A 24,757-nucleotide genomic window follows, 5' to 3' on the forward strand; every position below is an offset into this window, starting at 1 on the left:
GGGTAACATACCCCCCTGACATAGGTAGTTTTGGGGACTGAATGAGATAATACTCTGTCTAATGCAGTAGCCCAGTGCTTAGCACACAGAGCCACCTGAGAGCTGATGACTCCATCATGCTGGAGACAGAAGGAACTTGAGTGTGTGCTTTGATGCACTGGTCACCTGATAACCACTTTTCTTGTCATTAATTAAAACATGCAATGTCCTGAGGAAGTGACTATGGGGACTTTGAGAAGGCACAATACAGGGAAAGCTGGAGAGTGGCTCTCAGTCTGTACTTCTGATGGTGGTACCAGCGCTGGGGTTGGGGCGGGGGTGGTTAGGACAGAATCTTTGCTTGTCGGTTGCATTGGAAACTGTAGGTCCTTGAAAATAAGAAGGCTGAAACTAGAGTTTTGGGGGCCTGGCCCCTGTCTTTCTAGCATGCTCCAGGGACATGTATGTCTCCCTGAATTTTCATACCAGTTATCTTCCCATAGGTATCTCGGAGGCTCTAATAATTCCCTTTTCCTTAATATTCTATTTTCAAGCTATTTTAAAGATAAAGTGCAGCTCCAAAATTTACGATTTTTGTGCCTTTGCTCTCCACAGATTTGTGAAAGAGAAAAGACCTACTATATCTCCAAACTTCAATTTTCTGGGCCAGCTCCTAGACTATGAGAAAAAGATCAAGAACCAGATGGGTGCATCAGGGCCAAAGAGCAAACTCAAGCTGCTGCACCTGGAGAAGCCCCATGAAGCTGTCCCTGCAGGCTCCGAGGGTGCACAGAAGTGTGAGCTGGGCCTCAGCCCACCCTGTGCCAACTGCGCTCCCTCTGAGGTGGCGGGGCAGCGGCCCGCACATCCCGAGGGCGCACCCAGCCCGCAGCCCTCACTGCTGGAGGACGGCCCCCTGGTGCAGGCGCTTGGCGGCCTCCACCTGCCCTCGGGCAAGCTAGAGGACAGCAGTAAGCTCAAGCGCTCCTTCTCTCTGGACATCAAATCCCTTTCGTACTCGGCCAGCGTAGCAGCATCCTTGCACGGTTTCCCGTCCTCAGAAGAGGCTCTGGAATACTACAAGCCTTCCGCGAGTCTGGAGGGGGCCACCAAGCTCTGCCAGTTCTCTCCAGTGGAGGAAGTGTCGGAGCAGACCCCCGAGAGCAGCCCGGACAAGGAGGAAGCCAGCCTCCCCGAGAAGCCTCAGCCGGCCAGGCCCCCTGAGGGCCCGGGGAAGCGGCTGCACTCTGGAAGAACCAGCGCTGGGGGCACTGCCCCGCGGCCCCTCTTCTCCCCTCTGCAGCGGAGCGGGAGCGTAGAGGACAACCGCCCCGCCAGCTTCCTCTTCGGCCTGTCCGCCAGCCAGCAGCACCTCGCCAAGTCCGCCGCCGGCCTGGGCCTCAAGGGCTGGCACTCGGACATCTTGGCTCCCCACACCTCTGCCCCTTCCCTGACCGGCAGCTGGTATTTCGGCCCGGAGCCCCCTCGCTTCTGCTCGGCCTCAGCCATCTACGGGGGCGGTGGCGGCTACTCGGCCTACAGCTGCAGCCAGCTGCCCACCTGCGGCGACCCGCTGTACTCCGTGCGCCGGCGGCAGAAGCCCAGTGACAGGGCCGACTCCCGGCGGAGCTGGCACGAGGAGAGCCCGTTCGAAAAGCAGCTGAAGCGCAGAAGCTGCCAGATGGAATTCGGCGAGAGCATCATGTCGGAGAACAGGTCGCGGGAGGAACTGGGCAAAGTGGGCAGCCAGTCCAGCTTTTCGGGCAGCATGGAAATCATTGAGGTCTCCTGAGAAGGAAGACCCTGCGGGCTTCTATGGACAGTACTTTCTTGTTCACAAAAATATTCCCTGTAAATCTGAAATATATATATGTACATACATATATATTTTTGGAAAATGGAGCTATGGTGTAAAAGCAAACGATGGATCAACACAGCTGCTCTCTCAGCGTCCGCACTTGAGAGCAGCTGCTCTTTCTCAACAAGAGTGGACGGGCAGATGCTAGATGTCCTCCCCGCCAGATGAGAAATTGTACGCAGCGCATTGCACATCTTCTTGTTCCTACTGAGTCCAGTTTGGGTGGTGGAGGATGACATGCCCTCCCATGTTCGTGTTGTGCTACAAGAGCTCTCGAGTGCTAGCCCCTGTCCAGCCCCCTCTGTAGTGCACCTTAGCGCTGAGACTGAGCCAGCTCGTGGGTTGGGCGGGTAGACCCCATCAGGGACAGAACCTCACCGTAAACGCAAGAGAAATGAGCCCATCCAAAGCGGACTCGCACACCCAAGCTCATGTGGCAGCCGAGTGCCGCGAGCCTCATTCTGCTGCACACACCGTTAGGGGCCTTGCCAAGGTCGACTTCAGAGCAAACCCAGTACCTCAGACTGAAAGTCGGGGCTTTCACCACTACCGAGTCCGGTAGCCTGTCTTCTAGGCGTTGTGAATAGGTAGGTAGCTAGTCACACTTTGCAGGCCAATTCAGACTGTCTCTGCACAAATTTCCAGGTGGGCCTGGATGGTGGTAGTTAATGTTTTCTTCTCGGCTTCACCAAGAGAAGGGGAACCATCTAGGATTCAATTGAACAGCCAGGGACCTGGCCTCGTAATGATTTAAGGTAGGTCAGGAGGCTAAACAAGTCTTCCTCCCTCCATGTGAATCAAAGAGTTGTTCTAAATGGGGTTGTTAATCCTTTAAATAAAGATGAACTTGGTTGAAGCCAGATGTGAATTTATTTGGGTTGGTAGAACAGGAGCACCTTCAAATTCTCAGCCAAAGTAGATTTTTTTCCATTTTAGTTTCTTTGCACAGGTAGGTTTTTTACAAAAACCGAACAGGTAGACTTTTACAGGAAACTATCACGAGGGAGAAAAGCTCTGGAAAGATTAAAGAATTAAAATTGCTAAGGAGAGCCAGGAAACTCATTTTTCTCAATGGTTTTGTTCCCCTGGGCCTGTGATGAAGGAGGTAGCTCTGTAATTTCCTCACACTTTCCAATTTACTAATAGGGCTGAGAGGCTAGTTGAGTGAGGAGGGTTCTGAATAAAACAGTATAGGAAGGTGAGGGGAAGGTGGCTGGCTTTTGTTGTGAGTGGAGCGGGAAGCCACAGCCAAGCTATTCTCAGAAAGTATCCCGGGCATTTTTTTTTTTTTTTTTTTTTTTTTTTTTTTTTTTAGTAGAAAGGACATATCAAAATGGAGTGGGACCAAGGTGGTCTCTCAGTCTTTGACCTACAATCACTGTATGGACTCAATCCTGGCAGCTGAAAATAGAGGAGTTAATTGGAACAAGTACACAAGTGATTAGTACATACCTGCTTTTAAACTTCCCGGCTTGAGTCTTGTCAGCTACATTACGGTCCTCTTTTGAAGCCTTAATTCACGTCAGCAGCTTTTCTTTGGGGGGTGGGGTGGATAGGGGTGTTGTCATTTTTCTTTACTGTAAGTGTAGCTAGTTGCTGACTCATATCTCAGGTTTTTCTGTGTTTGAGAAATGGATAGTCCTTCGACTAGGATGTGACTTCATGTTTCCTATGATGACTGCTGAAACCAGCACAGAATGAATGATGTGATTCAGAACGGACTTGCTCATGATGATTCCAAGCAGCGTGTAACAGAACTGCTTGCTTGTGCACAGGTAACGTGCTGTGATCCGGGTGTAAAATGAAGGTGGAAGAGAGGTCACTGCATAGGGAGCTCAGTGTTCCTGTATGGAAAAAGTTCTGTTAAATGATGTTAGTTTTTCCACATACATTTAAATCTGGGGTGTAATCAGACATTCTCAAGGAGTAATTTTTGAGGTGTTCTGCATACACCAAGTGTGGAAGAGCTCACTTGTTCTCCAGAGTCTGGTCATAACTGTGGAACATTTTTAAGAAATGAAAGCAAGAGCTCCAGGGTTAAGTCTGTGCCAGGAGGGTTGTGGGGGGGACTTCCATCATTCAGGGTTTCTCCTGGCCATGTTCCCCTTCCTTCCCGTGACTGCAAGGTAGTCCTTCCACAGCCTTCGGTATTGACTGCGTATGTCAGATACACAGTTCTCTGGCTGGAGACTGCGGGGCCCCGGGGCAAGCCCTGCCACTGCATGGGGAGGCTGGCTGCTCTCTACTGTAGGGGCTCATAGGGCACGCCCTGGAGTCTGCCAGCAGGACACTGAACCGTGATTTCTAAAGAGCAAAACTAGATTGTGTGAGAAAGGCTGGACTGTGGTTGACATTTGTAAAGTGAGGTGGTAAGACTGTATAAATGTTTAATATGAATATAGTGTTCTTTTGGAGTAAGATGCTGTTGAATGGTTAAATTGTGCATTTCTCATTTTGATGTTCATGTATGTTAATATGAAATAAAATCAAAACTGGTACCTGTTTATACATAAATGAGAAAAGGACCTCTCCTTGCAGCTTTTGGTGGGAAGAACAATATCCGAGTTGCAAAAGGAGGCAGTGGTGGGACCTGTCCCACTGTTCCCACAGCAAAGGGGACTTAGCTCAAAATAAAGTAGTGGGGCGCCTGGTTGGCTCAGTGGGTTAAAGCCTCTGCCTTCAGCTCAGGTCATGATCCCAGGGTCCTGGGATCGAGCCCCGCATCTGGCTCTCTGCTCGGTGGGGAGCCTGCTTCCCCCTCTCTCTCTGCCTGCCTTTCTGCCTACTTGTGATCTCTGTCTGTCAAATAAATAAATAAAAATCTTAATAAATAAATAAATAAATAAAAGTGGTGAGGGCACCAGATACAGTACATGTGCCGTCCTTCCCACGAAACACCAGCTCCTTGGCTGAGAGTTCCAAACTGGCCTTCGTTCTTCAATGCCTGTACCAATGCGCACTACAGTGGGGAGTCCTAGACACTTGGTAAATATTTGCTGACTGACTGAACCGAGAACAAGTATAGGGAGGAAGAAGACCAGATGCACATTCATGGCACATTCTAACGGTATATGTAAATGGTTTTATAATTCTTATAGGAAAAATGGGGAATAGTCATTAAAGATCTGTTCTCCATCCTCGCCATGTACATCTTCAGGACGCCTCTGCTTATAAAGGACACTGCATAGGACAATTTAGGAGACTAGTAGCTTAGCCTCATCAAAGGAATAAAGATTTTACTACCTCCATAAATATGCTTCATAATAAAGCATATTACTTTGGAATAAGAATCACAGGTGATGTCACTTAAGTTGGCTGGGACAGGCTTCTGAGATGAAGTTAACTTTAAGAAAATTTAAAAGCAAGAGGGATGGTACTGGGTGAGCCAAGACTAAGAGCGGCCTTGGCCTGCACCTGGCAAAGAACCAGAGGCAGACACAGGACGGAAGAGCAAAGGGAGTGGGAGCACGTCTGCCTCCAGAGAGGAAGGCAGCGGCGTGTGTGAGCAGATGTTCAGGGAGAGGCTTCAGATGAGAAGGTGCAGATCTTGGGAGCTCCTGAAGGCCAAGTCTGTTATGACTTAAGCACACAGATCTGGGAACCTCTTAGAGGCCAGTAAGAACCGGCTAGTATGGGAAGACTGGTTTGGGTTTGACAAGGAATATCAGACCAGGGCTCAGGCTAAGGGAAAGGAAGATAGAGATGTCAAGGCAAGGGTGTACATACCGGCACTAGTTGACAGAAACTTTTCACGTCAAAGCCGTCACTGCCAATTTTTAATACCATCTGGTTTTGTTTTCTGACACCAAGCAGAATCGTTTTAGATCTAGTAACATTTGTACAGGTGCTTTTCTCTGAACATTACTGTCCTGCATCTATAAATGGAAGAGGGAAGTGAGTTATTTCTAGCATTCTGTGGGGCCTATGCATCCTTGTACAGCATAATTCTATTCAGTTTTATCTTCAAAGTCTTGCAAAATCAACTGGAAAATTACCTCACTGTCTTGGAAAATGTTTACCCATCAGTCCCGTTGTTGCAGTTTATATGCACAGGCAATAAAGTGGGTTTACGTAAAAACCAGTTTCACCCCTTTAGTTCTAGCTCAGTCAAGTCCTTGGAAACAAAGTCCCATGGAAAATGCAGGCTGTGACCTTGAGGGAACAGTGTCCAAGGCAAAGAAGGTAGCTCACAGAGGGTGAGTTCAGCTGTGCTCAGGGTTCTCTCTGCTAGAGGGAATTCCGACACTTTCAAAGGCTGAAATTAAGGCACTTCATTCACCAAAGCTTTGAGTGTGAATCCTGCTCACTATATCATAAAAACAAAAGGTCGCAGTAGGAAGATACCTTGACTGGTGAAGAGAACAGAGTCCCTAGTAAATTCCATCAGGCTTCACAGTGGCACGGATGACCCTGCCCAAGACCCTGACAGGAATGGACACACATCAGCATACCACAGGAGCTACTGGCAGACTACGAAGCAACTGGGTTTAGTTGCCAACAATTTTGATTTTTTTGGTTTAAGGCATGTGAATAAGGAAGTTGCCCGATCACCCTTCCCCTCTGGAGTTGGGCCATTTGAATGGAAGCGACACCCCTTGTGTGTGTGTGCAAGAAATTCAGTGCTGCTTACCACACGTTAGTGAACAGCAGTGACCTTGGTGCTATGCAGCTCTTAACTGAGGAAGCAAAGCACAGGGGAAAGAAGAGCAAATTCTTTCTCTTGGCACAAAGAACAATTTACACCTATGACATCCCCCAGGAAGAAGAATGGTCACTTCACTCTATCCTTTAATCTTTAATAGCAACATTTTAAGTAGTTTCCTACTGAGTACTATATATCTGGGTTTAGGTGAGGTACAAACAAATTGGGAAAACCAAATTTCACTCACCCTAGAATATTAATCAAGGCTTGCTCCCAGCTTCCATTCCTGAAGATTCCTGGTTTTGCCTTCGGACTTGCTAAGGGAACGGCCACAGCTGAGTCAGTTCTACAAATCCACAGAAGCAGGGGCCCCGTGTCAGTCCCCCAGCACCGTTAGTGTATATAATCTTGGAAACTGCATGTTAGTGACACCCGTAACATACCCTCCTTATATGTTGGTGGGAAAAGTGAAGGAGATTGTAACAAACAAAAAGCTCGCCTTGTTCCTTGAGTGCACTCCTGCATCTTGGGGTATGGAGTCCTTATCATACATTTCATCCAGTGCTGACCCTGCAGATATAAATTCTGTTCCTAAGGACAGAACTTCAAGGGCAACAAAGACGTGACATCTGTCAAATTATATGGATTCTCATGAGATCTACACTCTCACACGCTGTAAACTGGCAGCACACACAACACGGGGTGAAGGCCAGCTCCTACCAACTTCCACTACAACGAGTTTTACAAGGACACTGAAGTTTATAGGGGCGTGTTTGACAATGTTCATACATACAGAGGCAGAGGTCATAGATCAGCAAAACAGATGCTCAAAAGAAAGTAGTCACTGGTATTTTCTAATAAAACAAAAAGAAGGAAACAAGCTCCGCTGGGAGCTCAGAATGTGAAGTCACTTCCAAAACACAGGGCCACTGCTCAGAGACAACAGGTAAAGATGTGGCTAGAGTATCAGTCACAGAAGTGGAATCCTGGAGCTGGAAGGGGCCTGATAGCCTATCCAGCCCAGCTCACACCACAGGGAAGTGGAAACAGGCTCAGGGAAATGAAGGTATCTGCCAAAGGTCAAGCTGGACACTAGGAGTGACAGACACAGAATCAGGAGCAGGGGCGTTAAAGGACTGACCTTGCGTACTTCATTACGGGTGCTGCTAAGCAAGCCCCAGTTGAGCTGTTTCTGGTGCAGGTGAAGTCACTGGGCAGGCGGTTGGAAAAGAAGGTGGCAGTGTGATCTGAGATGGCCAGGACAGCTGCAGCCTGTGAGCAACCGGCTGGAACTGGCATCCGCCTCTCGCCAGGACCCACGCCAGTTTCCCCTCTTCTCGAAGCCTCATCCTCCTGCTGATGACTTAACAGGTGAAGCTCGATTCATACCTGGCCTGCGATTTGGAAGAACTGAAGGCAGAGTTCTGTGGGAGCTGGAGTGGCCATGAACCTGGCTGCTGGGCCCAGCACAGGGCAGCAGTCCTTGAACCGGAGCCTAAGATGTAGTGGTGGCCTGACGTCGGCGATCTCTGGTGAGGAAGTAGGGCTGCTGCTTCCTGTCCACTTCCAAATTTCATGCAGGTGGCTCCCGTGGCCAACCCTAACCAGAAACAAACAGAGATTGTGGAAAACAGTTCAGCTCAGTCAAGTTGACAACACTGCAAAACCACCCCCCACAGCATAAACACTCACTAGAATTCTCTAAAAAAATACTGAATTTGCCTATTGTTCTCTGCTTCTACCCGGTAATGAGGAGCCTCAGTACTTAGGACCCAAATGCAAGTTATTATCATTTTGTCTAACTTTTAAAAAAAAATTTTCCCCCAGTAAGCTCTACTCCCTCTATACATGGGGCCTGAGCTCACAGTCCTGAGACCAGGAGTTGCATGCTGTACCGACCAGGCCAACCAGGCACCCCCATCTAACTTCTTTATAAGAAGAGTTGGGTTTTGAGGTGGGTGGCAAGCCGGCTGGCTGGCTGGCTGAGAGTATTCTCATGCCGTGATCGGTCCACCCTCCTGCCACACTCACCATGAACTGTTGAAACACAGCGAGCGAGCTCTGTCCTCAGGGAGCTTGGTCTGCGTCTCATTTTATTTGCTCTATGCTTTAATTTATGAATTACACTAAGTGTGGTGATGGTAACAGCGCCTGACCCCCGAGCTGCTCTTACAGTTCTTCGTACTCAGAAAGCTGCAAGCACGTCCGTGTTCAGACCGGGGATCTGCAATCTGCACACTCCAGGAACTCTGAAAAACACGATGGTGATGGCTTAAAAAAGCCACTTCCTGCCAGTCTTGGCAAAGGGGAATAGAAGCATTCCTTGTATAATTTTTTCAAAACTCAATTTCTGCTGGTTTGAAATTAAAGAAAGGAAAAAACAGTAATGAGTATGGGTAGTGCCTAGTCTGGCTACAAGGGATATTAAAATATATTGTGAAATTATATTAAAACAGTATAGAAAAGTGAAGAACCACATGAAACGGGGGAGAAAGATGAGTGGATGAGAACAGAGCTCAGAATTAGCTCCTCAATCACATGGAAATGTGGAACATGACAGAAGAGGTACTGTGCCTCAGCGGGGGGGAAGACACATTCACTAAACATCGCCACCCTCCCCTCGGTGACATTTCCTAAAATAACCTTAGCTATTAATAGGTTTCTAAGAAACAAAACATCTTTCTGGATTTGTACCCTCGAATAAATTCCTCTAGAAATGATTTAAGACCCAGTAAAATCCTAACCATCAAAAGGCATTAGAAACACAAACTTCTTTCACCAGTGCGGCCCAACAGAGGTTCAAGGGAGAGTTCCTCCCTCCCCAGCTCGCGGCTTCCGAGTCCCCCACAACTCCCTCACACCACTTTGTCTCCTGAGGCTGGCCATCTCTAGGCCACCTTCCTAATGGGGAGAGGAAGGCATCAGTCCAGGAAGGCAGATATGGGAAGTCACCCGCTGAAAGAGGGGGATGCCGCCTTGGCCTCTTCCCTGGGCTCTGGTGACCATCTGCTCTTTCCAGCTCAGAGGGATGAACAGTCTTGATATTCTTCGGTTGTTCCTTCGAAAATCCTGGAAGCTGTTTTTTTTTTTTTTTTTTAATCCTGTGTCTGAATTAATTTTTTTTTCCATTTAGCTTCAAATGCTCAAGTTTCTTTGTTATCCAATTATTTTAGGTCCTACATTTTTTTTTTTTTTTTTATTTTTTATAAACATATATTTTTATCCCCAGGGGTACAGGTCTGTGAATCACCAGGTTTACACACTTCACAGCACTCACCAAATCACATACCCTCCCCAATGTCCATAATCCCACCCCCTTCTCCCAAACCCCCTCCCCCCAGCAACCCTCAGTTTGTTTTGTGAGATTAAGAGTCACTTATGGTTTGTCTCCCTCCCAATCCCATCTTGTTTCATTTATTCTCCTACCCACTTAAGCCTCCATGTTGCATCACCACTTCCTCATATCAGGGAGATCATATGATAGTTGTCTTTCTCTGCTTGACTTATTTCGCTAAGCATGATACGCTCTAGTTCCATCCATGTTGTTGCAAATGGCAAGATTTCATTTCTTTTGATGGCTGCATAGTATTCCATTGTGTATATATACCACATCTTCTTGATCCATTCATCTGTTGATGGACATCTAGGTTCTTTCCATAGTTTGGCTATTGTGGACATTGCTGCTATAAACATTCGGGTGCATGTGTCCCTTTGGATCACTACATTTGTATCTTTAGGGTAAATACCCAATAGTGCAATTGCTGGGTCATAGGGCAGTTCTATTTTCAACATTTTGAGGAACCTCCATGCTGTTTTCCAGAGTGGCTGCACCAGCTTGCATTCCCACCAACAGTGTAGGAGGGTTCCCCTTTCTCCGCATCCTCGCCAGCATCTGTCATTTCCTGACTTGTTGATTTTAGCCATTCTGACTGGTGTGAGGTGATATCTCATTGTGGTTTTGATTTGTATTTCCCTGATGCCGAGTGATATGGAGCACTTTTTCATGTGTCTGTTGGCCATCTGGATGTCTTCTTTGCAGAAATGTCTGTTCATGTCTTCTGCCCATTTCTTGATTGGATTATTTGTTCTTTGGGTGTTGAGTTTGCTAAGTTCTTTATAGATTCTGGACACTAGTCCTTTATCTGATATGTCGTTTGCAAATATCTTCTCCCATTCTGTCAGTTGTCTTTTGATTTTGTTAACTGTTTCCTTTGCTGTGCAAAAGCTTTTGATCTTGATGAAATCCCAATAGTTCATTTTTGCCCTTGCTTCCCTTGCCTTTTGCGTTGTTCCTAGGAAGATGTTGCTGCGGCAGAGGTCGAAGAGGTTGCTGCCCGTGTTCTCCTCAAGGATTTTGATGGATTCCTTTCGTACATTGAGGTCCTTCATCCATTTTGAGTCTATTTTTGTGTGTGGTGTAAGGAAATGGTCCAATTTCATTTTTCTGCATGTGGCTGTCCAATTTTCCCAGCACCATTTATTGAAAAGGCTCTTTTTTCCATTGGACATTCTTTCCTGCTTTGTCGAAGATTAGTTGACCATAGATTTGAGGGTCTATTTCTGGGCTCTCTATTCTGTTCCATTGATCTATGTGTCTGTTTTTGTGCCAGTACCATGCTGTCTTGATGATGACAGCTTTGTAATAGAGCTTGAAGTCCGGAATTGTGATGCCACCAACGTTGGCTTTCTTTTTCAATATCCCTTTGGCTATTCGAGGTCTTTTCTGGTTCCATATGAATTTTAGAATTATTTGTTCCATTTCTTTGAAAAAGATGGATGGTACTTTGATAGGAATTGCATTAAATGTGTAGATTGCTTTAGGTAGCATAGACATTTTCACAATATTTATTCTTCCAATCCAGGAGCATGGAACATTTTTCCATTTCTTTTTGTGTCTTCCTCAATTTCTTTCATGAGTACTTTATAGTTTTCTGAGTATAGATTCTGTGTCTCTTTGGTTAGGTTTATTCCTAGGTATCTTATGGTTTTGGATGCAATTGTAAATGTGATTGACTCCTTAATATCTCTTTCTTCTGTCTGTCTGCTGTTGGTGTAGAGAAATGCAACTGATTTCTGTGCATTGATTTTATATCCTGACACTTTACTGAATTCCTGTATAAGTTCTAGCAGTTTTGGAGTGGAGTCTTTTGGGTTTTCCACATATAGTATCATATCATCTGCGAAGAGTGATAATTTGACTTCTTCTTTGCCGATTTGGATGCCTTTAATTTCCTTTTGTTGTCTGATTGCTGAGGCTAGGACCTCTAGTACGATGTTGAATAGCAGTGGTGATAATGGACATCCCTGCCGTGTTCCTGACCTTAGCGGAAAAGCTTTCAGTTTTTCTCCATTGAGAATGATATTTGCGGTGGGTTTTTCATAGATGGCTTTGATGATATTGAGGTATGTGCCCTCTATCCCTACACTTTGAAGAGTTTTGATCAGGAAGGGATGTTGTACTTTGTCAAATGCTTTTTCAGCATCTATTGAGAGTATCATATGGTTCTTGTTCTTTCTTTTATTGATGTGTTGTATCACATTGACTGATTTGCGGATGTTGAACCAACCTTGCAGCCCTGGAATAAATCCCACTTGGTCGTGGTGAATAATCTTTTTAATGTACTGTTGAATCCTATTGGCTAGTATTTTGTTGAGTATTTTTGCATCTGTGTTCATCAAGGATATCGGTCTATAGCTCTCTTTTTTGGTGGGATCCTTGTCTGGTTTTGGGATCAAGGTGATGCTGGCCTCATAAAATGAGTTTGGAAGTTTTCCTTCCATTTCTATTTTTTGGAACAGTTTCAGGAGAATAGGAATTAGTTCTTCTTTAAATGTTTGGTAGAATTCCCCCGGGAAGCCGTCTGGCCCTGGGCTTTTGTTTGTTTGGAGATTTTTAATGACTGTTTCAATCTCCTTACTGGTTATGGGTCTGTTCAGGCTTTCTATTTCTTCCTGGTTCAGTTGTGGTAGTTTATATGTTTCTAGGAATGCATCCATTTCTTCCAGATTGTCAAATTTATTGCCGTAGAGTTGCTCATAGTATGTTCTTATAATAGTTTGTATTTCTTTGGTGTTAGTTGTGATCTCTCCTCTTTCATTCATGATTTTATTTATTTGGGTCCTTTCTCTTTTCTTTTTGATAAGTCGGGCCAGGGGTTTATCAATTTTATTAATTCTTTCAAAGAACCAGCTCCTAGTTTCGTTGATTTGTTCTATTGTTTTTTTTGGTTTCTATTTCATTGATTTCTGCTCTGATCTTTATGATTTCTCTTCTCCTGCTGGGCTTAGGGTTTCTTTCTTGTTCTTTCTCCCAGCTCCTTTAGGTGTAGGGTTAGGTTGTGTACCTGAGACCTTTCTTGTTTCTTGAGAAAGGCTTGTACCGCTATATATTTTCCTCTCAGGACTGCCTTTGTTGTGTCCCACAGATTTTGAACCGTTGTGTTTTCATTATCATTTGTTTCCATGATTTTTTTCAATTCTTCTTTAATTTCCCGGTTGACCCATTCATTCTTTAGAAGGATACTGTTTAGTCTCCATGTATTTGGGTTCTTTCCAAACTTCCTTTTGTGGTTGAGTTCTAGCTTTAGAGCATTGTGGTCTGAAAATATGCAGGGAATGATCCCAATCTTTTGATACCGGTTGAGTCCTGATTTAGGACCGAGGATGTGATCTATTCTGGAGAATGTTCCATGTGCACTAGAGAAGAATGTGTATTCTGTTGCTTTGGGATGAAATATTCTGAATATATCTGTGATGTCCATCTGGTCCAGTGTGTCATTTAAGGCCTTTATATCCTTGCTGATCTTTTGCTTGGATGACCTGTCCATTTCAGTGAGGGGAGTGTTAAAGTCCCCTACTATCATTGTATTATTGTTGATGTGTTTTCTTTGATTTTGTTATTAATTGGTTTATATAGTTGGCTGCTCCCACATTGGGGGCATAGATATTTAAAATTGTTTAAATCTTCTTGTTGGACAGACCCTTTGAGTATGATATAGTGTCCTTCCTCATCTCTTATTATAGTCTTTGGCTTAAAATCTAATTGATCTGATATAAGGATTGCCACTCCTGCTTTCTTCTGATGTCCATTAGCATGGTAAATTCTTTTCCACCCCCTCACTTTAAATCTGGAGGTGTCTTCGGGCTTAAAATGTGTTTCTTGGAGGCAACATATAGATGGGTTTTGTTTTTTTTATCCATTCTGATACCCTGTGTCTTTTGACAGGGGCATTTAGCCCATTCACATTCAGGGTAACTATTGAGAGATATGAATTTAGTGCCATTGTATTGCCTGTAAGGTGACTGTTACTGTATATGGTCTCTGTTCCTTTCTGATCTACCACTTGTAGGCTCTCTCTTTGCTTAGAGGACCCCTTTCAAGATTTCCTGTAGAGCTGGTTTGGTATTTGCAAATTCTTTCAGTTGTTGTTTGTCCTGGAAGCTTTTAATCTCTCCTTCTATTTTCAATGATAGCCTAGCTGGATATAGTATTCTTGGCTGCATGTTTTTCTCGTTTAGTGCTCTGAAAATATCATGCCAGCTCTTTCTGGCCTGCCAGGTCTCTGTGGATAAGTCAGCTGCCAATCTAATATTTTTACCATTGTATGTTACAGACTTCTTTTCCCGGGCTGCTTTCAGGATTTTCTCTTTGTCATTGAGACTTGTAAATTTTACTATTAGGTGATGGGGTGTGGGCCTATTCTTATTGATTTTGAGGGGCATTCTCTGGACCTCCTGAATTTTGATGCTCGTTCCCTTTGCCATATTGGGGAAATTCTCCCCAATAATTCTCTCCAGTATACCTTCTGCTCCCCTCTCACTTTCTTCTTCTTCTGGAATCCCAATTAATCTAATGTTGTTTCGTCTTATGGTGTCACTTATCTCTCGAATTCTCCCCTCATGGTCCAGTAGCTGTTTGTCCCTCTTTTGCTCAGCTTCTTTATTCTCTGTCATTTGGTCTTCTATATCACTAATTCTTTCTTCTGCCTCATTTATCCTAGCAGTGAGAGCCTCCATTTTTGATTGCACCTCATTAATAGCTTTTTTGATTTCACCTTGGTTAGATTTTAGTTCTTTTATTTCTCCAGAAAGGGCTTTTATATCTCTCGAGAGGGTTTCTCTAATATCTTCCATGCCTTTTTCGAGCCCGGCTAGAACCTTGAGAATTGTCATTCTGAACTCTAGATCTGACATATTACCGATGTCTGTATTGATTAGGTCCCTAGCCTTCGGTACTGCCTCTTGTTCTTTTTTTTGTGTTGAATTTTTACGTCTTGTCATTTTGTCCAGATAAGAGTAAATGAAGGGGCAAGTAAAATACTAAAAGGGTGGCAACAACCCCAGGAAAATATGCTTTAACCAAATTAGAAGAGATCCAAAATCGTGAGTGGGGAGAAAGGGGATAAAAAGTGGTTCAAAAAGGAAGAGAGAAAAAAAAAAAAAAAAAAAAAAAAAAAAAGAAAAGAATTTTAAAAAAAAGAAAACACCTAAGAAAAATGTAAAAAAAAAATATATATATATATTAGATAAACTAGTAAAAAATCGTTAAAAAAGAAAAAGGTAACAGTTAAAAAAAAAATTTTACCCGAAGGCGAGAAAAAAAAAAAAAAAAAATGAAAAAGAAAAAATTAAATTAACTGCAACACTAAAAAAATTCACAGGAAAAAAGCCACGAGTTCCGTGCTTGGCTTTCTCCTCCTCTGGAATTCTGCTGCTGTCCTTGGTATTGAAACCGCACTCCTTGGTAGGTGAACTTGGTCTCGGCTGGATTTCTTGTTGATCTTCTGGGGGAGGGGCCTGTTGTAGTGATTCTCAAGTGTCTTTGCCCCAGGCGGAATTACACCGCCCTTATCCGGGGCCGGGGTGAGTAATCCGCTCGGGTTTGCTTTCAGGAGCTTTTGTTCCCTGAGCGCTTTCCGTAGAGTTCCAGAGGACGGGAATACAAGTGGCGGCCTCCTGGTCTCCGGCCCGGAGGAGCCGAGAGCCCAGGGCCGCACTCCTCAGTGCGCCCTCAGAGAACAGCGCCCAGTTACTCCCGTCTGCCTGACCTCCGGCCGCGCTCCGAGCTCACCGAGCCTGCTGCGACCGGTTCAAGGTAAACCCGAGCTGCGAGCTGACTGTCAGCTCTGTCTCTGTAGCCGGCTTTCCCGTTCCAATACCCGCAAGCTCTGCGACACTCAGACACCCCCGATCCTTCTGTGACCCTGCGGGACCTGAGGCCACGCTGACCCCGCGTGGGCTTCGCCCCGGTTTAGCCTCTGGAGCGATGTCCCTCAGCGGAACAGACTTTTAAAAGTCCTGATTTTGTGCGCGGTTGCTCCGCCGCTTGCCGGGAGCCGGCCCCTCCCCCTGGGGTCTATCTTCCCGTCGCTTTGGATTCACTTCTCCGCCGGTCCTACCTTTCAGAAAGTGGTTGATTTTCTGTTTCCAGAATTGCTGTTCTTCTTCTCTTCGATCTGCCGATGGATTTTCAGGTGTTTGCAATCTTTAGATAAGCTATCTAGCTGATCTCCGGCTAGCTGAAGTAGTCTCAGCTTGCTACTTCTCCGCCATCTTGACTCCTCCCACTAGGTCCTACATTTTATTCTGGGTTCTAAGAATCTTACAAAATAGTATCTATTCAAAATCCTAGATTAGAATCAGATTGCATTTACCAGAGATATGCTTAAAAGGATCAACTTCAAGGTTATACCAACTTAAGGTTATAAAGCTACCAAAGTCTGTTTTTGATATCTCAAAACACCTTCAGAAGTTTAGAGGATTTAATAAGGGGAACGAGGACAGGATGTCCTGGCCCAGAGGCTTCCCCATATTCCCAGCTCCTGGTCGTGACGTGCCTGCCTCCACCTGGTCCTCCATTCTGTTTCTTTGCATCTTTAGCCTTTCTTCCGTGGGGACAGCTCTGAGGTGCAAACTCCTGCACTAAGCACTTCTGCAGTTACTCAGGTGGCTTCCTTTCCTAAACTTCCACAGAAGCTCAGCAGCACTGTGAGTTTCCTCTCTGAAGAAAAGGAGGGCCGGGACCCCAGAGGCCTGTTTGTAGTCAGGGCACAACATCTGGCAGAGCAAGTGGATTCGACACACGCCTGCTGCAGGCATTTCAAAGACTGAACACTCTGGAGGTTTACCAGGCTAGTAAAATCAGTGTGGGTTAAAACCTTGTCACAGAAACTGGAGTCTTGCCAGTGCTGATGTAATAATATGAGGAAACCTAAACCACGTGTACATTAAGGAAACCAGTTATCAGTGGGAGATGAGCCCAATGAGAGTGTTCAAAGGAAGTCCTCAGTCTCCAATGATGACACACAAGGGACACCATAACCCAGCACACAACAAAAATACCAGTGTCCCACCGCAGCAGGAACAGGGTGCCCCAGATAAAGACCTGACATGATATCAACGGGGCAGGAAGAGTAACAACACCAAGACTTGGATTAAATTAGTTCTTTATGTTTACAATTCATAACCTGGAAAGCCTACTGAGTAAAATTTCATGAAAGCCTTGAGGACACAGAACTTCTTAAACCATTTCTCCCCTTCTCTCCATATTTTCACTCCGCAAGCTAGACTTGACAATAAACACTCTCAATTAAAAAAAGAAAATCTAAACAAAATAAAAAGAATTCCCGACACAGAGTTCTGCAAGAAATTTCTAATAATTCAGACACTCCAAATTCGGTTAGCACCGAGAATGAGTTTGGTTTGTTTTGCCAAGGGGAAAACGCATCAAGGAAAGGGGTAGGTGGCGCAGGATCAGAATTTCAGGCCAGCCGGACCGCTACACACCCCTTCCCGAAGTCCCAGAGCCTCCACTCGGCTTTAGGATCCAGTCAGCTCCTGGGTCTGGGGCCCCAGGGGCAGTGCCTGGCTCTGTCCCCAGAGAGCAAGCGCCCAGCCAGCCAGAGGGGAGTGGCAACCCTAGAGCTTGAGCTCCCTCTCTGGTTTCATGCTGAAGGGCTCCAAGCGTTCACTCTCTGGCAGCAAGCTGTTGAGCCGCTCCATCAGGGGTACCGTCTGGTCAATGCCCATCTGGATGCGGCGGAGGATGGCCGACATCTCGTTGACTTTCTGGATCTGCTCCGCGTATTTGGCGTATCTCTTCTGGCGCTCCTGCATGAAGCTGAAGAGCGTCTCCACAGACAAATCCATCTGCAGAGGGAGAAAAGAAGGAAACGCATTAAACCTAGTTGAACCAAGTCCTCTCCAGGGGACCAGGTATCCAGTAGGAGTCCCGGAGGCTGGTCGGCTTACAGGAAGCGCTGGCGATGGAAAACCTCCCCCTGACCACCCCTCTGTCACCTGCTGCCCCATGGTCACCTCTGCAGGAGGGTCTGAGACACTTACACCTTGTGGAGACCCTCAGATTTTTTTCTCTAGCTCTACATAAAGAATCCTGGACTTGGAAATTAGACCAGAATTTCAATGTGGCTCTGCCACTGGGGTTGATAATACTTAACTTTTTTGCACATCTGCAAAAACCAGGGAACTCAGCGTGCCTGGGTCACTCAGATGGCAGATGGTTAAGCATCTGCCTTCAGCTCAGGTCATGATCCTGGGGTCCTAGAATCCAGCCTTGGGCTCCCTGCTCAGTGGGGAGAGTCTGCTTCTCCCTCTCCTGCTGCTGCTCCTCCTGCTCATGCTCTAATAAATCTTTATTTATTTATTTTTTAAAAATTTATTTTTTAAAGATTTTATTTATTTGAGAGAGAGAGACACACAGTGAGAGAGGGAACACAAGCCGGGGGAGAGGGAGAAGCAGGCTTCCCACTGAGCAGGGGGCCCGACTTAGGGCTTGATCCCTGGACCCCAGGATCATGACCTGAGCTAAAGGCAGAGACTTAATGACTGAGCCACCAGGCTCCCCTCAAATAAATAAAATCTTAAAAAAATAACAAACCAGGGAAATGATTCCCCTACTGTGAGGACGGAGTGAGAGCACACACCCAGCACAGGACCTGGCATGGCTCAGAGGAGCTTCACAACACAGGTGTCATTCCTCCCTGTCTTCCTTGAATGGCTGCGGGCTGGCAGCCCCTGGGGACAAGTTCAGGGAAAGGGCTGGCTTTCTCTGACAGCCAAGGCGCAAGTCCACACCATTCACCACACTGCTGTGAGGCAAACCGCTCCATGCACTCTCTCCCCTGGTTAAACAAATGTTAGGCTCTGTGTTCCCCTTTTGTGACTATTTTCTTCCCCTGGGGAAGTTTTTTGGAAACTATCACCTGGATAAAAATAAGGGGGAGGGAACCTCCAGCCTGTCAGGTGCCTACACCCACCCCTCCTGTGTAGGGAAGAAACAAACTACCAAGACTCTAATTTCTACCCTTAAATTGAGTTCAAATGCTACATCAGCCCCCGTTCTTGTCCACTCCAGGAGCACGACCCTACCCAACCCTCAGCCCCAAGCAAAGTGCAGGCACCCAATACATGCTACCAGAGTCTGGAAATGGTGTGATAAAAACCAAACTACAGGGCTCCTGGTGGCTCAGTCAGTTAAGCATCCACTCTTGGTTTCAGCTCAGGTCAGGATCTCAAGGTTGTGAGATCGAACCCTACACTGGGCTCTGTGCCAGGCTTGGAGTCTGCTTGAGATTCTCATTCTTCCTCTCCCTCTGCCCCTCTCCTCCCTCTAACAAAACAAAACAAAACACAACACCAAATGAAACAAACAGGAGGAAACTAAAGTCAGCCCCATGAAAAATAACCAGTTCTATTTTTATACCGTGTTTGTGTGTGTGTGTTGGGGGGGCAGTGAGGAGAAGGATGGTGAGTAAGGGAGGTGTTAGAAGAATTTCATGCTTGTTTGTTCTATGCTGGTTCTTTCGTCACTTGTTTCGAAATGCTCAGGGGACAAAAATAAAAACAAAAAAAAAACAAAAACCAGCTTGTGGGAGAAGAGCAAGGGAGGGAAACCACTACCTCCCAACACTGTGGAAGCAGTTTATACCTTCAGATGGTTCTCTGCAACCCTGTTCAGTCATTCCAGCACTTTCAGGTAGTGGGCCAGTAAATTATAGCATTCCTAAGAATCAACCATGGGGCCTTTTCAGAATGGCAATTCAGGCCAGCACCTAGAAACACTCTGCCTTCCAACAGACAGTGGTGATGTGGGAGCTTGCTGGACTCCTCATAAGAACCAGCAGAGCTCATCAAACCGCCAGCTCCAGCATTTGGCACCATTTGAGTTACCCTATTTCACTTGGCTTGGGTGCTTCTGAGCTCCCCACACCCAACTCTACCAGACCTGACAAACACCTGTGAAATTTATGTGAAATGTCCTACAAGACTCTAACTTGTCTTGTCTTAGGTCCTTGGCAATCAACCACTTCCCTCCTGACTTATACTTGACCAGACAGTGGCATTTGTTCAAATGACATATACTTGCTCACACATTTCCACATCTGACTGGGGCCCATTTCTGATGTATCCAGAGTTCTTGTCCAAGCACTCCATGTTTAGTGCCTGGGTGAGCACACATAATTCAAGCACGCTGTTGACACACATGGACAGTATGTCTCTTCAGAGTCAATTCCCTGACAGTCCATGGAGGAAAAAACCACGGAGGAGGAAACCTCAAGCTGAGTGACCTGTGAGGTCTCACGGTGACAGAAGTAAAACTATAACAGAGACCTCCTCAGTCTAGCAACTTCCTTTCAGCTGTATTCCCCGAGCAAGAGAGCATACCATTATTGGACATGACATTCTAGTTGGTCCATAGCATGGCATTAAAGCACATCGAATCGCATGATGGAGACATTGCCTTTTAAACCTTTTCCCCTTCTGACTGCTGCCAGGAAAGTCTCGCGTGGGTGCAAGTAAGACTTTAAAATCTGGGGAAGTGTAACATAACTAGTGATGCCGATTTCTCACATCCCTGCCCTTTGCTCTCTTGAGTCACCACCACAGCTGCTCCCTAACACCTCCTTCTGTTTGCACACGTGTGCACACAGACTTTCCCCTGCACACCCGACTTTAAGGCAGTAAGGCAGCATCTAATGCAATTCTGAATCTTACCATTTTGACCATCTGGAACATATCCTTATTCACCTTTCCTATTTCTATTTTTGGTGCAAAGATTCTAATGAGGAAGCAGATATATAATATAGTCAACAGACCTATGCTGGTACTACAGTGTGCCATCTGCAAGGTCCTGGGGACACAGATACTGAGAACCACACTATCTGTACCCCACACAGCTTACTGTACGTTAACATGACTTTTGTTTTCCACTGTCTTTGTTAATGTTATCTTGGTTCTTCCAGAAAACAGGCCCAGAAAGGAAAATATTGCAAATAACTTTGTTTCAGGAACTTTCAGAAAAACAACATAAGTGAAAAAAACTACTAGATTTTCCAACAGACAGAGAATGAGTACTTATTTTCCACAACCCCTGTCTCAAAACCCATGCCTTGCTATGACCACATGACTAAGTTCTAGACAGCGGTACATATACGTGGAAGTCTCTCAGGGCAGCTTCTGGTAACTTCCTTAAAACTCAGATGGCATACACCCTGCTCCTGCATCCCTTCCCTCACTCTGCTCCTGTAGGAATGCAGATGCAGCCCCCTTAGACCACGAGAATAAGTATGGAAACACCCTAGGGTTGGTAGAGCAGTGAGCTAGAAGACTAGGTCTATGAGGACTTTTGTGGCTGACAGTAGTACCAGCCCTGTGAGAGAAAAATAAATTTCCACTCTGTATAAACCACTGTGATTTTGGACCTCTGTAACACCACTTGAATTTAATCTTCTCCTGGTAGAAATGAAAGAGATAAATTGCCTGCCGTCAAGGAACTCACTGTTTATTCTGAAATTCATACCTCATTATGTTGCCCTACATATGCATATACTGTCTCTGATGGCAGGAGAATTCAAAGGACAAGTAAAACAGAAGGTGAAATCACTTATCTGTAGAATGTGCTCAAACTTGTTCCAAATACCTTATTTGGACAGTACAGCCTATTTGCTCATCTGGGCAGTCCACTGTTAGAAACATCCAAAATATTAGCAAATCAAACCCAGCAATGATACATCAAAACCAAGTAAGGTTTATCTCAAAGATGCAAGCCTTTTCAGCATCTAAAAAACAAAGTAATCTGCCATGTCAACAGAATTAAGGTTAAAAATTATATAATCATGCAGAAAAAGCATTTGACAAATTCATTTATGAAAAATTTTGAAAATCTGAAAACTTCCTCAACCTAATAAAAGGCATTTATGAAAAACCTACAGCTAACATCATAGTGGGAAAGGATACTTTTCTCTCTAATCGGGAACAAGGCAAGGATGTCTACTCTCATCACTTCTATTCAACACTGTACTAGAAGTCTTAGCCAGTGCAATAAATCAATATAAGGAAATAAAAGGCACAGGAACTAGAGAGGAATATATAAAAGGGTCTCATCTGTAGATTATATGACCATGTGTTTGGAAAAATCTTAAGGACTCTACCAAAACTAATAAAACTAACAAGTGAGTTTATTAGCAAGGTTGCAAGATACATGGCCAATATACAAAAACTGATTTTATTTCTATATACTTGCAATGAACAACTAGACAATATAATTTAAAAACACTATTTACAATTGCATCTAACAATTACTTAGGGGAAAATTCAACAAAATATCTACAAGACCTATACACTGATAATACAAAACTCTGCTGTGAAAAATTAAAGGTGATCTCAGAAAATGGTAAGCATACCATGTTCATGGATTGGAAGAGTCAATATCATTAAGATGTCTATTCTTGCCAAGAGTCAACTGCAATCTGAATCAAAATTCTAGAAGGAATTTCTCACAGGGATTCGATAAACTGATTCCGGGTACATAAAATGGCCAAAAGAATTTGAAAAACCCCCAAAGTGTGAAGACTTACAGTACTTGATTTCAAGACAGTATAAAGCTACAATAATCAGGATAGTATGATATTAGCATAGAGACAAACACACAGATCAATGAAGCTGAATGGAGAGTACAGAAATAGGTCTAAACATATGTGGTCAACTATTTTTTTTTTAAACAAAGGTTCCAAGATAATTCAGTGGGGAAAGTAAAGTTTTTCAATTATTTGTGTTAGAACAACTAGATATCTATATGGAAAAAACAAATCTGGACCCCTACACTTAAAGCCATACAGAAAAAGTACCATGAAATGGATCACAGTCCTAAACATAATAGCTAAAACTATAAAATCTCTAAAAAGAAAACAGGAGAATAACTTTTGCCATCTGGAGTAGGCAAAGAATCTTAATCAAAATTTAAAACTTTTCTTAGATACCATGAAGAAAATGAAAAGTCAAGCCACAGACTGAATAAAAATATTTACAATACATATATCTGATAATAGGTATCCAGAATAAGTAAAGAATTATTACAACCCAATATTAAGAAAAAAATCCAGGGGCACCTGGGTAGCTTAGTTGGTTGACCATCTGACTCTTGATTTCTGCTCAGGTCATGATCTCAGGGTTTGTGATGAGCCCTGCCTTGTCAGACTTGGCACTCAGTGGGGAGTCTGAGATCCTCTCTCCCGCTGCCACTCCCTGCTCCTGCCCTATGCTCACTCTCTCAAAAAATAAATCTTTGAAAAGAGAAAGAAAGAAAAAAAATTCAAATTTGGGATATTTTTAAGAGTACTGCCCTGCAGCTTCTGTCTCACTAAAACACTGAGGGTGCCTGGGTGGCTCAGTCAGTTAAGTGGCTGTCTTCAGCTCAGGTCATGATACCAGGGGTCCTGGGGATCAAGCCCCACATCAGGCTCCCTGCTCAGCAGAGAGCCTGCTTCTCCCCTCTCCCTCTGCCTGCTGCTCTGCCTACTTGTGTTTTCTATTTCTCTGTCAAATAAATAAATAAAATCGTTAAAACAAAAATAAATAAAACACTAAGTGATTTTCTAAGGGGAAAAAACAGCTTTTAAGATATTTAAAAGGAGAATTAAGTCCCTCTCCAGGAAAGTAAGCCTCCAACTGATTATCTGAGTATGAACTGAGTTTATTAAAAAGAAAGGTAGGGGAAAAGGGGTCAGTGAAGAATCCTCCAGGAGATCATCTGGACATGGAATCTGACCCTCTTTGTCCCAAGAGGGTCAGTATATACAATCTGTCTCTATATACAACAAAGTATATAAAACTTGTCTGAGGATTGCACCTATGGGCACTATTAAGTAAACTGGACTACAGTTCAAGGGAAAAATTGGGCTGCCCTGTGGTCTCGGTTGAGCATGCAACTCTGATCTCAGGGTTGTGAGTTCAAGCCCCACATTGGATGTAGAGATTACTTAAAATCTTTAAAAAAAAAAGGAACAGGAACAGGAACAAAAAGAGTAGCTAGATGCTAACCAAACAGTTGTCTCAATAGAACTCCCTTGATGAAGCTCTGACACAGTGTGGCAGGGAAAAAATTCTAGTCAGTACTTAAATCATTCTGGAGGCTTCTAGCTCATGTCCAAGACTATCCTAAATCCCATTCCTTGTCTCTAAATATTTGCTGCTTCCAAATGAGAAGTGGCTATTCATAACACTGCACATCAAACCTCAGGGAGACCTGTTTCATAGAAACTCCTGTCTTGACTGACCTGGAGTGGCAGACTTCATTGCTTTCAGACCCACTGGCTTAAATTCTCAGTAGTCCACTTCCCAAAGGTTTAGCCAGAGCTTTTTACCTCAGCCGTGAACTTACTGTTCAGACCCTCCAAATGACCTGTGTAGATATCTGAAGGCATTCCTAAGCTCAAACTTAGTGAGAGTCACTCTGAGAGGACCAGCCTTCTATGGAAGCAACACAATAAACAAAAAATTAAGGTGAGGCTGAGTAATCATTCTAGATTCATAACAAACTACATATAGCTTGCAGATGAAGACAGTGGTGTCAGAACTGGGTCAAAATCCCGGGCCACAGCAACTTCTTTCAAGATATGTCTCCAAAGGCAAAGGAAATAAACTCAAAAAATGAACTTTTGGGACTTCATCAAGATCAAAAACTTCTGCACAGCAAAGTAAACAGTCAACATAACAAAGAGGCAACCCACGGAATGGGAGAAGATATTCACAAATGACACTACAAAGGGCTGATATCCAAGACCTATAAAGAACTCCTCAAATTCAACACTCAGAAAAAACAGATAATCACGTCAAAAAATGGGCAGAACACATGAACAGACACTTCTTCAAAGAAGATATACAAATGGCTAATAGACACATGAAAAAATGTTCATCATCACTAGCCATCAGGGAGATTCAAATCAAAACTACATTGAGATACCACCTTACACCAGTTAGAA

The 24,757-nt window shown here is 44.5% G+C and overlaps 2 protein-coding genes and 1 long non-coding RNA gene across 18 annotated transcripts in view; 1 reads left to right on the top strand and 2 right to left on the bottom strand.

Moving 5' to 3' along the window:
* DUSP16 (dual specificity phosphatase 16) overlaps positions 1 to 4,351 on the top strand; it is a 78,331-nt gene extending 73,980 nt beyond the window's left edge. For all 14 annotated transcript variants that reach the window (XM_045073393.1, XM_045073392.1, XM_045073394.1 and 11 more), the window contains one exon: positions 595 to 4,351. In XM_045073393.1, the coding sequence (XP_044929328.1) occupies positions 595 to 1,771 (1,177 nt within the window). In that variant the 3' untranslated portion in view covers positions 1,772 to 4,351. The remainder of the gene's footprint in view (positions 1 to 594) is intronic.
* A 272-nt stretch (positions 4,352 to 4,623) lies between these two features.
* LOC106006127 lies at positions 4,624 to 9,681 on the bottom strand. Of its 2 annotated transcripts, XR_006604705.1 has the most exons (4): positions 8,511 to 9,681; positions 7,621 to 8,079; positions 6,727 to 7,049; positions 4,624 to 5,712 (listed from the first exon to the last, which is right to left on the bottom strand). It is a non-coding gene; the product is annotated as an uncharacterized LOC106006127 (long non-coding RNA). The 2 variants fall into 2 exon arrangements; XR_001180011.2 differs by having other exon boundaries at positions 6,727 to 8,079.
* Positions 9,682 to 16,907: 7,226 nt separating this feature from the next.
* BORCS5 (BLOC-1 related complex subunit 5) overlaps positions 16,908 to 24,757 on the bottom strand; it is a 96,154-nt gene continuing 88,304 nt past the window's right edge. For both annotated transcript variants that reach the window (XM_013057912.2, XM_004755830.3), the window contains exon 4: positions 16,908 to 17,627. In XM_013057912.2, the coding sequence (XP_012913366.1) occupies positions 17,397 to 17,627 (231 nt within the window). In that variant the 3' untranslated portion in view covers positions 16,908 to 17,396. The remainder of the gene's footprint in view (positions 17,628 to 24,757) is intronic.

Source organism: Mustela putorius, unplaced genomic scaffold (genome assembly GCF_011764305.1).
Source record: "Mustela putorius furo isolate JIRA1106 unplaced genomic scaffold, ASM1176430v1.1 tig00537227_pilon_pilon_pilon, whole genome shotgun sequence".
NCBI lineage: Eukaryota > Metazoa > Chordata > Mammalia > Carnivora > Mustelidae > Mustela > Mustela putorius.